At 49.7% G+C, this 13,168-nt stretch overlaps 1 protein-coding gene across 1 annotated transcript in view; it reads right to left on the bottom strand.

Annotated features, from left to right (window-relative positions):
- slc9a5 (solute carrier family 9 member A5) overlaps positions 1-13,168 on the bottom strand; it is a 124,564-nt gene that overhangs the window by 72,905 nt on the left and 38,491 nt on the right. The window contains exons 4-5 of the mRNA XM_041859576.2: positions 12,792-12,955; positions 159-237 (exon numbers count right to left, since the gene is read on the bottom strand). Coding sequence (XP_041715510.1) covers positions 159-237; positions 12,792-12,955 — 243 coding nt within the window. The remainder of the gene's footprint in view (positions 1-158; positions 238-12,791; positions 12,956-13,168) is intronic.

Raw genomic sequence — 13,168 nt, 5'->3', positions numbered from 1 at the left:
GGAGACAGGGAGGAAGAGGAGGGGGAACACAGGGAGGGGGAGAGTCTTTAGGTTCAGAGATAGGAAATCAGTGGCCATGCAGAGCATATTGTATACCCACTCCTTTGAAATAGTCAGCTGTCTGAACATTCTCAGGAACTAGAAGAACACATCCTCACCCACTCCTTTGAAATAGTCAGCTGTCTGAACATTCTCAGGGCCCACCTCCACGAAGGACATGTACACCTTATACAACACCTGCAGAGAAGGAGAGATTACAACATTAGTAGATCGTCTTTGTAACTCTCTCCATCACACAATGCATTCTCTATACAGGTGGGTGCTACTCATTGGTAGTGGATGATTCTTGCTGTGGGGTTGGTTATAACCCTGATCCACTATTAAAGGCCTGGGGTTGGTTATAACCCTGGTCCACTATTAAAGGCCTGGGTTGGTTATAACCCTGGTCCACTATTAAAAGGCCTGGGGTTGGTTATAACCCTGGTCCACTATTAAAAGGCCTGGGGTTGGTTATAACCCTGGTCCACTATTAAAGGCCAGGGGTTGGTTATAACCCTGGTCCACTATTAAAGGCCTGGGGTTGGTTATAACCCTGATCCACTATTAAAGGCCTGGGGTTGGTTATAACCCTGGTCCACTATTAAAGGCCAGGGGTTGGTTATAACTATTAAAAGGCCTGGGGTTGGTTATAACCCTGGTCCACTATTAAAAGGCCTGGGGTTGGTTATAACCCTGGTCCACTATTAAAGGCCTGGGGTTGGTTATAACCCTGGTCCACTATTAAAGGCCAGGGGTTGGTTATAACCCTGGTCCACTATTAAAGGCCTGGGGTTGGTTATAACCCTGGTCCACTATTAAAGGCCAGGGGTTGGTTATAACCCTGGTCCACTATTAAAGGCCTGGGGTTGGTTATAACCCTGGTCCACTATTAAAGGCCTGGGGTTGGTTATAACCCTGGTCCACTATTAAAGGCCTGGGGTTGGTTATACCCTGGTCCACTATTAAAGGCCTGGGGTTGGTTATAACCCTGATCCACTATTAAAGGCCAGGGGTTGGTTATAACCCTGGTCCACTATTAAAGGCCAGGGGTTGGTTATAACCCTGATCTACTATTAAAGGCCAGGGGTTGGTTATAACCCTGGTCCACTATTAAAGGCCTGGGGTTGGTTATAACCCTGGTCCACTATTAAAGGCCAGGGGTTGGTTATAACCCTGGTCCACTATTAAAGGCCTGGGGTTGGTTATAACCCTGGTCCACTATTAAAGGCCAGGGGTTGGTTATAACCCTGGTCCACTATTAAAGGCCAGGGGTTGGTTATAACCCTGGTCCACTATTAAAGGCCTGGGGTTGGTTATAACCCTGGTCCACTATTAAAGGCCTGGGGTTGGTTATAACCCTGGTCCACTATTAATACACAGTAGCTGTGGAGAAACAGACCAGGAAGAGACAGAAGGTATGTGCAGAACAGAACGATGAGGGAACCTGTAAGTCTATCTGAAAATGTTCAATCCATCCTATTAGTCATCACTGACTCCTGTCCTCTGGCTATATATATTCCAGAGAAGGACTCCCAACCTGCCCCTGCAGTCCTCACCATGGGCTGCACAGCGTCTCGGGATAGAAGTGCTGATCTAGGATCAGTTTAGCCTAGGATCAGTTTAGCCTAGGATCAGTTTAGCCTAGGATCTAGGATCAGTTTAGCCTAGGAACTAGGATCAGTTTAGCCTAGGAACTAGGATCAGTTTAGCCTAGGATCTAGGATCAGTTTAGCCTAGCATCTAGGATCAGTTTAGCCTAGCATCTAGGATCAGTTTAGCCTAGGATCAGTTTAGCCTAGGATCTAGGATCAGTTTAGCCTAGCATCTAGGATCAGTTTAGCCTAGCATCTAGGATCAGTTTAGCCTAGGATCTAGGATCAGTTTAGCCTAGGATCAGTTTAGCCTAGGATCTAGGATCAGTTTAGCCTAGGAACTAGGATCAGTTTAGCCTAGGATCTAGGATCAGTTTAGCCTAGGATCTAGGATCAGTTTAGCCTAGGATCTAGGATCAGTTTAGCCTAGGATCTAGGATCAGTTTAGCCTAGGATCTAGGATCAGTTTAGCCTAGGATCTAGGATCAGTTTAGCCTAGGATCTAGGATCAGCACTCCTACTCTGAGAGGCTTGATCCATACAGACGACAGTGTTTGGCGTCAGCGCTGGGCTTTTCTGCAGTTTAATCTTCCCGTAAACCAACATACAGTAGGCTGGGCCTCTCTTCTCACAAAGCATGGTGGGAACACTGTAGAAGCATAGGGCCTGAAATCCTAGGTTACATCCCAAATAGCACCCTATTCTCAATTCAGTGCGCTACTTCAGGTCTAAAGTAGTGCACTACAAAGGGAATAGGGTGCTATTTGGGATACAACCATAGACAGCCCTACTCTCCGGGTGATGGTGTTAACTTCACAACTCAATGGACCAAAAGAGTAAAGACCATAGAAATAGAGTTTTTTGGGGGGGTGGGGGGGTAGATCAGCTTTAATATTGCAGATAGATTGTAACTTCCATCAATGTAATTGTCTGCATCACTTCCAATCCCACATACGTTTTTTTTCCACACACACACACACACACACACACACACATATATATATATATATATATATATATATATATATATATACAGTCGTGGTCAAAGGTTTTGAGAATGACACAAGTATTGGTCTTCACGAAGTTCGCTGCTTCAGTGTTATGAGATATTTTTGTCAGATGTTACTATGGTATACTGAAGTATAATTACAAGCATTCCATAAGTGTCAAAGGCTTTTATTGACAATTACATTAAAGTTTATGCAAAGAGTCAATAATTGCAGTGTTGACCCTTCTTTTTCAAGACCTCTGCAATCCGCCCTGGCATGCTGTCAATTAACTTCTGGGCCACATCCTGACTGATGGCAGCCCATTCTTGCATAATCAATGCTTGGAGTTTGTCAGAATTTGTGGGTTTTTGTTTGTCCACCCGCCTCTTGAGGATCGACCACAAGTTCTCAATGGGATTAAGGTCTGGGGAGTTTCCTGCCCATGGACCCAAAATTTCAATGTTTTGTTCCCCGAGCCACTTAGTTATCACTTTTGCCTTATGGCAAGGTGCTCCATCATGCTGGAAAAGGCATTGGTCATCACCAAACTGTTCTTGGATGGTTGGGAGAAGTTGCTCTCGGAGGATGTGTTGGTACCAAAATTGTGAGTGAGACCACTCCCTTGGCTGAGAAGCAACCCCACACATGAATGGTCTCAGAATGCTTTACTGTTGGCATGACACAGGACTGATGGTAGCGCTCACCTTGTCTTCTCCGGACAAGGTGTTTTCCGGATGCCCCAAACAATCGGAAAGGGGATTCATCAGAGAAAAGGACTTTACCCCAGTCCTCAGCAGTCCAATCCCTGTACCTTTTGCAGAATATCAGTCTGTCCCTGATGTTTTTCCTGGAGATAAGTGGCTTCCTCGCTGCCCTTCTTGACACCAGGCCATCCTCCAAAAGTATTCGCCTCACTTTGCGTGCAGATGCACTCATACCTGCCTGCTGCCATTCCTGAGCAAGCTCTGCACTGGTGGTGCCCCAATCCCACAGCTGAATCAACTTTAGGAGACGGTCCTGGCGCTTGCTAGACTTTCTTGGGCGCCCTGACGCCTTCTTCACAACAATTGAACCTCTCTCCTTGAAGTTCTTGATGATCCGATAAATGGTTGATTTAGGTGCAATCTTACTAGCAGCAATATCCTTGCCTGTGAAGCCCTTTTTGTGCAAAGCAATGATGACGGCACGTGTTTTCTTGCAGGTAACCATGGTTAACAGAGGAAGAACAATGATTTCAAGCACCACCCTCCTTTTAAAGCTCCCAGTCTGTTATTCTAACTCAATCAGCATGACAGAGTGATCTCCAGCCTTGTCCTCGTCAACACTCTCACCTGTGTTAACAAGAGAATCACTGACATGATGGCAGCTGGTCCTTTTGTGGCAGGGCTGAAATGCAGTGGAAATGTTTTTGGGGGATTAAGTTCATTTTCATGGCAAAGAGGGACTTTACAATTAATTGCAATTCATCTGATCACTCTTCATGACATTCTGGAGTATAAGCAAATTGCCATCATCAAAACTGAGGCTGCAGACTTTGTGAAAATTAGTATTTGTGTCATTCAAAACTTTTGACCACGACTGTATACATACATACATACATACATACACACTGTGATGCCACGAGAGGCTACCGCTTCCAGCGGGGTTGCCCAAGTAGTGCAAGGAGTCCAGGTTCAACCAAAACAAGGATTTTTATTAAAGGTCTTCGGCAACTAACGAAATTATAACACAATTCTCTTCTTCTCCGAGCCCACCTTCCAGACCGTGTCTCTTCCCTTCCAAAACAACTCCAGCTTATCAGCCCCTGATTGGTTTCAGCTGCGTGGGAAGATTGGCCACAGAGGGTTGGAGTTCCCACCATACCAGCAGATGGAGCCATAGCTGTCTGGGTTTGCAGCCACCTCAGGGGGATGTAACGTCCCCTCCAGGACACAGCCTCTCGTGACATCACACATCCCCCTCCTCGGGACCGACGTCCTCGTCGGGGTAAAGGCAGTGAAGAAGGCATCACGCCGGGAGAGGGCGTCCGCATTTCCGTGGTGCTTGCCAGCCCCTGTGGACAACCGAAAAGTTAAACGGTTGCAAGCTCAAAAACCATCTGGTTACTCTACTGTTTGATTCCTTGTTCTTGGCCATCCACTGCAGAGGGGGCGTGATCAGATACCACCATGAAACGTCGGCCCAGGAGATAGAACCGAAGGGACTCCAGGGCCCAGACTACAGCCAGACATTCCTTCTCCACCGTTGAATAGTTCTTCTCTCTTGGAAGTAACTTCCTGCTTAGGTAGAGAATGGGATGTTCTTCCCCGTCATGTGCCTGGGTGAGGACAGCACCCAGACCCACCTCCGAAGCATCCGCTTGGACCATGAATTCCTTCTTGAAGTCTGGTGCCACCAGGATCGGACTGGAGCAGAGTGCTCGCTTCAGGTTGCGGAAAGCCGCCTCCGCCGCAGGGTTCCACTTCACCATTCGTGAGTGGCGTTTGGTCGTCAGCTCCGTCAATGGTGCCGCTATGGTAGCAAAATCTGCAATAAAGCGTCTATAGTAGCCAGCGAGGCCCAAAAATGACCTTACTTGCTTCTTGTTGATGGGCTGCGGCCAGTCCTGTATGGCCCGCAGTTTGGCTTCCTGTGGTTTGACCAACCCCCGCCCAATGGTGTACCCCAGGTAGTTTGTCTCACTGAAGGCCACCTTGCACTTCTTCGGGTTTGCCGTGAGCCCTGCTTCCCTGAGCGAATCCAGCACCGCTTGTACCCGGGGTAGGTGGCTGGCCCAATCCTGACTTTGTATAACCACATCATCCAAATAAGCCGCTGCGTGCCTCTTGTGGGGGCGCAAGGACTCGATCCATCAGGCGTTGGAACGTGGCAGGTGCCCCGTGGAGACCAAACGGAAGTCGGGTATACTGGTAGAGGCCCCTCCGGGGTGGCAAAGGCTGTCTTCTCCTTAGACGCCGGGGTCAAGGGCACCTGCCAGTAGCCTTTTGTGAGATCAAGAGTGGTTATGAAACGAGCATGCCCCAAGGAGTCTATTAAATCATCGACACGAGGCATTGGGTATGCATCAAATTCAGACACTTCATTCAACTTTCGATAGTCATTACAAAATCGTACTGAACCGTCTGGCTTGGGAACTAGTACTATGGGACTTGCCCAGGCACTGTGGGACTCTTCGATTACTCCCAACTCCCGCATCTTCCTTACCTCCTTCTGTATAACCACTTTACGAGCCTCTGGCACGCGGTACGGGCGCTGGTTTACCGTTCGGCCAGGCATGGTGCGGATCTCATGTTGGACCACCTCTGTGTGACCGGGAAGGGAGGAGAAGACATCCTGGTTCTGCTCCACGAGTTCCAGGGCCATCTGTCGTTGATGTGGGGACAGATTTGGACCCAGCTGAACCTCTTCTCGCGCCGGTTCCTGGGTCTCTGTGGGGGTAGAGAGCTAAACAGCGCCTCTCTGGCGTGCCACTTCTTTAAAAGGTTAACATGATAAATCTGCTCAGTTTTCCTCTTATCTGGTTGCCTCACCTTGTAGTTTACTTCTCCCATGCGTTCAATGACCTCATATGGTCCTTGCCAGGTTGCCAGGAATTTGCACTCAACGGTTGGCACCAGGACCAGCACTCTGTCCCCCCGGCTTAAACTCCCTGGGCTGAGCAGATCTGTTGTAGGAGGCTTGCTGTTGCCGCTGACTGGCCTCCATGTGTTCCCGCATCATGGGATAGATGGCCTTCATTCTCTCCCTCATAGCCCCTACATGGTCGATCAGTGTCCGCTGTTGGCATGGCTGCTCCTCCCAGGCCTCCTTGGCGATGTCGAGCAGTCCTCTGGGTCTGTAGGAAAGCAAGAGCTCAAAGGGTGAAAAACCAGTAGAAGACTGAGGTACCTCTCTCTACCGCAAACAATATGTATGGTAACAGCTGATCCCAGTTGCGCCCATCTTCCCCTACCGCTTTCCGCAGCATGGATTTTAGTGTTTTGTTAAAACGTTCGACTAGGCCATCTGTCTGGGGGTGGTAGACCGAGGTTCTCAGCTGTTTGATTTTCAGTAAAGCACAGAGTTCTTTCATCACCCTGGACATGAATGGAGTCCCTTGGTCCGTCAATATCTCTTTTGGGATTCCCAGACTAGTTGAGAGACGGAACAGCTCCTTGGCGATTTGTCTGGATGTAGCCTTCCTCAGCGGAATGGCCTCCGGGTACCGGGACGCATAGTCCAGAATGACCAGAATGTATTGATGTCCCCTGGCACTTTTCGGTAAGGGCCCGACTATGTCTAATCCAATCCTCTCAAAAGGAGTTTCGATAATGGGCAAGGGAATGAGCGGGTTTCTATATGTGGGCTTTGGCGCAACCTGCTGACACTCAGGGCAACTACGGCAGTAGTTCTCTATCTCTTTGTGTACTCCTGGCCAAAAGAAACGTTGCATGATTCTTTCCTTAGTCTTCTCTACCCCCAAGTGGGCTCCCTAGCGGGTGTGTGTGGGCTAGGTTGAGTACTGTGGCCCGATAGGGCTGTGGCACGAGGAGCTGTTCATGCACTTCCTCATTTTTCTTGACTATCTGATATACTAACCCCCGGTTTACTGCGAAATGGGGGTAAGTAGGGGGTTGTCTTATCACCTAACACTACACCTTCTAATACCTGCACATTTCTTAAGGCATTTGCAAGAGTAGGATCTTGTAATTGAGCCGTACCATACTGGCCTGTGAGAGGGGGAAGCTCTTGGGTGCCTGGGACGTCTTCTTCACTGGAGAACGGAGCACTTTCCTGGGCTGCGTTCTCTTCTCCCGTATCCGGACCAGTCTCGGTGTCGGTCTGGGCACCTGCCATCCCTATCAGAGCCCGGGCGGGAGTGAGTAACTCGGAGGATTGCACCGGAGCCTTCCCAGGATGAGTCTTGCCTCTCCGTTTCCGAGGTACTCGGGTTATCCTCTCTGAGACTCTCTCCAGAGTGGGTAAAGGCTGGGCAGTCTCGTCCAATTAGGACAGAGACGGGGAGGGAATCAACCACCCCCGCCGTCGTGTGTATGGTTCCCCGTGTGCTGGTCATTGTAAGTTCAGTAATGGGGTATTCTCTGGTGTCCCCATGGACACAGGAAACTGGGAGGACTTTCCCCGGGGTCAGACACGTTGGGCCCACCAAATCCTTACGCACCAGGGTGGCCCCGGCTACCAGAATCCAGTAAGGCCTCCACATCATGGTGATTCACAGTTACCGGGCAGGTGGGGGGTCGATCTGGGCCGCCATCTACGACTCCCAAGAGCGAGGCAACCCGGTGTGTGGGTGCTGAGCTGGAGGACTCCGCAGTGGGCATAGGTTCATCGGCTGGTTTCCCACACTGCCAGGAGATATGTCCCATCTCCCCACACCGGTAACACTGTCGGGTTTCCCCCTCCTGGTGTACTCTTCTTGGACCCGCCTGGTTTCTGGCTCCCCCTGGAGCCGGGATAAGTCCTGACGTGGCTGGGTTCGAGACCTTGGGGTCCTTTGGACGGGTCCTTCCCATTTGTGGTGGGGCCGCACTCCTGGGGTCTTTTCGGGAAGCATTCAGCATCTCCGCTGTGGCCTGGTACTTTTCCACAGCTTCCACGGTCAGATCAGCCGTGGTCAAGGCCTGTTGACTGATGAACCGTTTTGCCTCATAAGGCAGGGCGCGTAGGTAACGATCCACCACAACGGCCTCCACCACCGCCGCTGCTGTATTCCTCTGCGGATCCAGCCATTTCCTTGCGATTCGGACAAGTTCATGCATCTGCGCCCGAGGAGGTTGGTCTGGTTGGAAGGTCCAACTGTGAAAGCGCTGGGCCATACCAAATTTTGTGAGTCCATATCTGCTGAGGATCTCAGACTTCAGGGCATCATAGTCAGTAACCTGGTCAGGGCCCAGGTCCCGGACAGCATTCAGCGCTTCCCCGGTTAGGAAGGGGGCTAACAGACCAACCCACTGTTGCTTGGGCCAGGCTTCCCTAGTGGCCGTGGCCTCAAATGCATGCAGGTATGCCTCAATGTCATCGGTAGCTCCCATCTTAGATATAAAGTCACTTGCCTTTATTGGGCGGGTATTTTGGACCACCCTCTGTCTCTGCAACTGCAATTCCTCTGCCTTCAGAAGGTTGGCTTTCTTTTGCTCCTCCAAGAGAGCCACGTTTGCTTGCATCTGGGCTTGCTGGCCAGCAACAAGGGCTTTCAATATGTCCTCCATTTCAGTCGGCGGGGGAGCCTACGGCCAACTTGGAAAACTGGGTGATCAAACCTTCGGTATCCTCCTCTGACATGCACTATTAACGCTTGAGCGTGCCCGTATTCTCCACCATCTGTGATGCCACGAGAGGCTACCGCTTCCAGCGGGGTTGCCCAAGTAGTGCAAGGAGTCCAGGTTCAACCAAAACAAGGATTTTTATTAAAGGTCTTCGGCAACTAACGAAATTATAACACAATTCTCTTCTTCTCCGAGCCCACCTTCCAGACCGTGTCTCTTCCCTTCCAAAACAACTCCAGCTTATCAGCCCCTGATTGGTTTCAGCTGCGTGGGAAGATTGGCCACAGAGGGTTGGAGTTCCCGACCATACCAGCAGATGGAGCCATAGCTGTCTGGGTTTGCAGCCACCTCAGGGGGATGTAACGTCCCTCCAGGACACAGCCTCTCGTGACATACATACATACATACATACATATACAATACATACATATACATACATGTGAGTAAAGACTTAGAGACCAAACAGTAAGAAGTCAGTTGTGTTGGGCACCAGAGAACAAAGAGATACGAGAGAGGTTTAGTGTTCAGCACTAGAATGTTACTGTGTTCACACACACAACACTGTAAATAGACTCCAACAAACCCTTGAGCAAAGCCGCTTAGATTTCTCATCAAATAAGCCTGAGAACCGGGTAGGGAAAAGGAGTACGGCTAACCAGACCTGGGTTCAAATAGTGTTTGAAAGCATTTGCTTTTGGCTTGGCGTGCCAGGTGGACAGGGTTTTTGACAATTGAGACTTTTCCGTTGGTTCCACTGCAACGGCCAAGTTCAATCAAGCACAGATACAGTATTTTAAAATTATTTCAAAAGAGTATTTCAACCCAGGTCGGTTTGCGGCTAGTTAACAGGGCCCCTTGCTGGCCCCTCAGCCCTCAGTCCTAGACCCACTGATCCATATAACTAGTGCCCTCGGGAACTTTAGTTCCCCCTTGGTCTTGGTAAGGCATGCCAGACCTCTAGTAGGAGCTCCTTACACCACAGCACTCTAAACCTTGTGGTGTATGGACCACATTAAAGCCTTCAAACTGCAGAGTCTCACTCAACAAAGCAAGTGGATGTGAAGAGGCCTGAGAGCCATTATCACCAAACCACCGGCGGCACGCCACAGAACGCCAAAAGTCAAGTCCTCCTCACATCTCCACTGAGATACAGCCAATGGCTGCATCTGAAATGGCCCATAGGGCCCTGGTCAAAAGTAGCGCATTATATAGGGAATATGGTTCCATTTCAAACACAGTGAATGTGTGGTGAGCATTCTGGTGCCAAATAAATACCTCACCCACCTAAAAAGGGCATGTGAGTGAGAAAAGCTCGAGATGAGTGTAAAAGCTCTACAGTATGTCCTGTAAATACTAATCTTGTTGTTGGAGTTATTGTGCAGCATTGATGCTGACCAGGATAATATTTGTTGAGGAGAGATTTGCCAATAGAAGAGGGATTGGACACTGGACCAATGGACCTGGTGGATTATTCCCTAAATAGAGGACTGAGCAGAACTGACCCAGTGGAGATGATTAAACTGACCCAGTGGGGATGATTAAACTGACCCAGTGGGGATGATTAAACTGACCCAGTGGAGTTGATTAAACTGACCCAGTGGAGATGATTAAACTGACCCAGTGGGGATGATTAAACTGACCCAGTGGGGATGATTAAACTGACCCAGTGGGGATGATTAAACTGACCCAGTGAGGATGATTAAACTGACCCAGTGGGGATGATTAAACTGACCCAGTGAGGATGATTAAACTGACCCAGTGAGGATGATTAAACTGACCCAGTGAGGATGATTAAACTCACCCAGTGGGGATGATTAAACTGACCCAGTGAGGATGATTAAACTGACCCAGTGGGGATGATTAAACTGACCCAGTGAGGATGATTAAACTGACCCAGTGGGGATGATTAAACTGACCCAGTGAGGATGATTAAACTGACCCAGTGCCCTGGACTATAATAGGATCATTATGTGGGTGCTTATATCTGTCCTGTGTGAATTGGAAATATGTTTGTTGCATATCCCAACTCTCCCTGAGACAACCTCAGAGAGTGGGGTCACGGCCAGGTTCAGCCATTATCAACGCCAACCCTGGAGCCATTAGGGGTAAGTGCCTTGGGGGGCACATCAACAGATTTTTCACCGTGTCGGCTTGGGGATTCGAACTTGCGACCTTTTAGTTACTGGCCCAACGCTCCAACTGCTAGGCTACCTGCCGCCCACACATACTAGTGTGTCCAGTGCCCAGTAACGAAGACTGCCAGGGGTTAATGGTCCAATACCCCGTAATCCCACAAAGACGGGTCAACTCCTAACATGTAGATCCCTCCTCTTCAGATGAGCTCAGTGGACTGCTGCTGTAAGCAAGCTCTGGTGTTCTATGTATCGCTGTGAGGTTCATGTGTTTTAATAAGGACTGCTAGACGTGATCGTGAGAGTGTAATCGTGATCGCTCTCTAAATCCTGGGTACTTTACCATCTGAAGGTCACAGGTCATATAAACAAAAGGAGCTTGTTGTGGCGGGTTTAGTGGGTTGGCAAGGGAGAGAGAGAGAGAAGAGAGGGGAGAGAGAGAGAAGAGAGGGGAGAGAGAGAGAAGAGAGGGGAGAGAGAGAGAGAAGAGAGAAGAGAGAGAGAAGAGAGAAGAGAGAAGAGAGGGGAGAGAGAGAGAGAGAGAGAGAGGGGAAGAAATAGAGAAGAGGGGAGAGAGAGAGAAGAGAGGGGAGAGAGAGAGAAGAGAGGGGAGAGAGAGAGAAGAGAGGGGGGAGAGAGAGAGAAGATGGGATAGAGAGAGAAGAGAGAGAGAGAGAGAGAGAGAGAGAGGGGAAGAAATAGAGAAGAGGGGAGAGAGAGAGAAGAGAGGGGAGAGAGAGAGAAGAGAGGGGGGAGAGAGAGAGAAGAGGGGATAGAGAGAGAAGAGAGAGAGAGAGCGAGAGAGAGAAAGAGAGAAGAGGGGGGAAGAGAGAGAAAGAAAAGAGGGGGGAGAGAGAGAGAAGAGAGGGGGGAGAGAGAGAAGAGGGGATAGAGAGAGAAGACAGAGAGAGAGAGAGAGAGAGAGAGAGAGAGAGAGAGAGAGAGAGAGAGAGAGAGAGAGAGAGAGAGAGAGAGAGAGAGAGAGAGAGAGAGAGAGAGAGAGAGAGGGAGAGAGAGAGAGAGAGAGAGAGAAAGGGGGAGAGAGAGAGAAGAGAGGGGGAGAGAGAGAGAAGAGAGGGAAGAGAGAGAGAGAAGAGAGGGGAGAGAGAGAGAAGAGGGGATAGAGAGAGAAGAGGGGATAGAGAGAGAGAGAGAGAGAGAAGAGAGAGAGAGAAGAGAGAGAGAGAGAAAGAGAGTGAGAGAGAGAGAGAAGAGAGGGGGGAAGAGAGAGAGAAAAGAGGGGGGAGAGAGAGAGAGAGACAGACAGACAGAAAGACAGAGAGTGAGAGAGAATCTTATCCATCTCAGATTCAGCCAGTCAGTCTTCGTCTGATTAATTTATAAGAGTTATCAGCCAGTCTGAACATCTCAACACCACCTGAACAACAGAGCACAGCAGCAGCACCTGAACATGGCTGGTGTAGAGGTGTGATCGTGAGCCTACAATAGGTCAGCACTCCCCTCCCCTTCAGAACTCCAGTTGTGCCTCAATGGTAACGTCTCAAATGGCACCCTATTCCCTATATAGTGCACTACTTTAGACTCTGCAGAGCCCATAGGTCAAAAGATGGGCCCTGGTCAAAACTAGTGCACTAAATAGGGAATAGGATGCCATTTGGGACACAGGTTGATACTGTCCAGCTGCTCTATCCAGCCCCCCCCACACACTGACCTTCAAAGCTTCCCTGTCTCTATGGTTCCTGGTGTGTGTATGTATGGGTGAGCGGGAAAGTGTCATCTGTGTGACTGTCATCGGAGTTCCAGGTGACTCACCACGGTGACGGCGTCGTTAAGCAGGGACTCTCCGAACACGATGATGAAGAGGGTCTCGTTGACTTGGACCTCCTCGAACACGGCCAGCACCGCTACCGGGTCCACCGCAGAGATCAACGCTCCAAACAACAGGAACTCCATCAGACCTGCCTGCACCTTCTGATCTGAACACACAGGGACACATCAGACCTGCCTGCACCTTCTGATCTGAACACACAGAGACACATCAGACCTGCCTGCACCTTCTGATCTGAACACGCAGAGACACATCAGACCTGCCTGCACCCTCTGATCTGAACACACAGAGACACATCAGACCTGCCTGCACCTTCTGATCTGAACACACAGAGACACCAAGGGGAATGAATGGACATCAG

Source organism: Coregonus clupeaformis, chromosome 32 (assembly GCF_020615455.1).
Source record: "Coregonus clupeaformis isolate EN_2021a chromosome 32, ASM2061545v1, whole genome shotgun sequence".
Taxonomy (NCBI): domain Eukaryota; kingdom Metazoa; phylum Chordata; class Actinopteri; order Salmoniformes; family Salmonidae; genus Coregonus; species Coregonus clupeaformis.
Note: the sequence above shows the minus strand (reverse complement) of the source record. Positions and strands in the feature narration are given on the sequence as shown.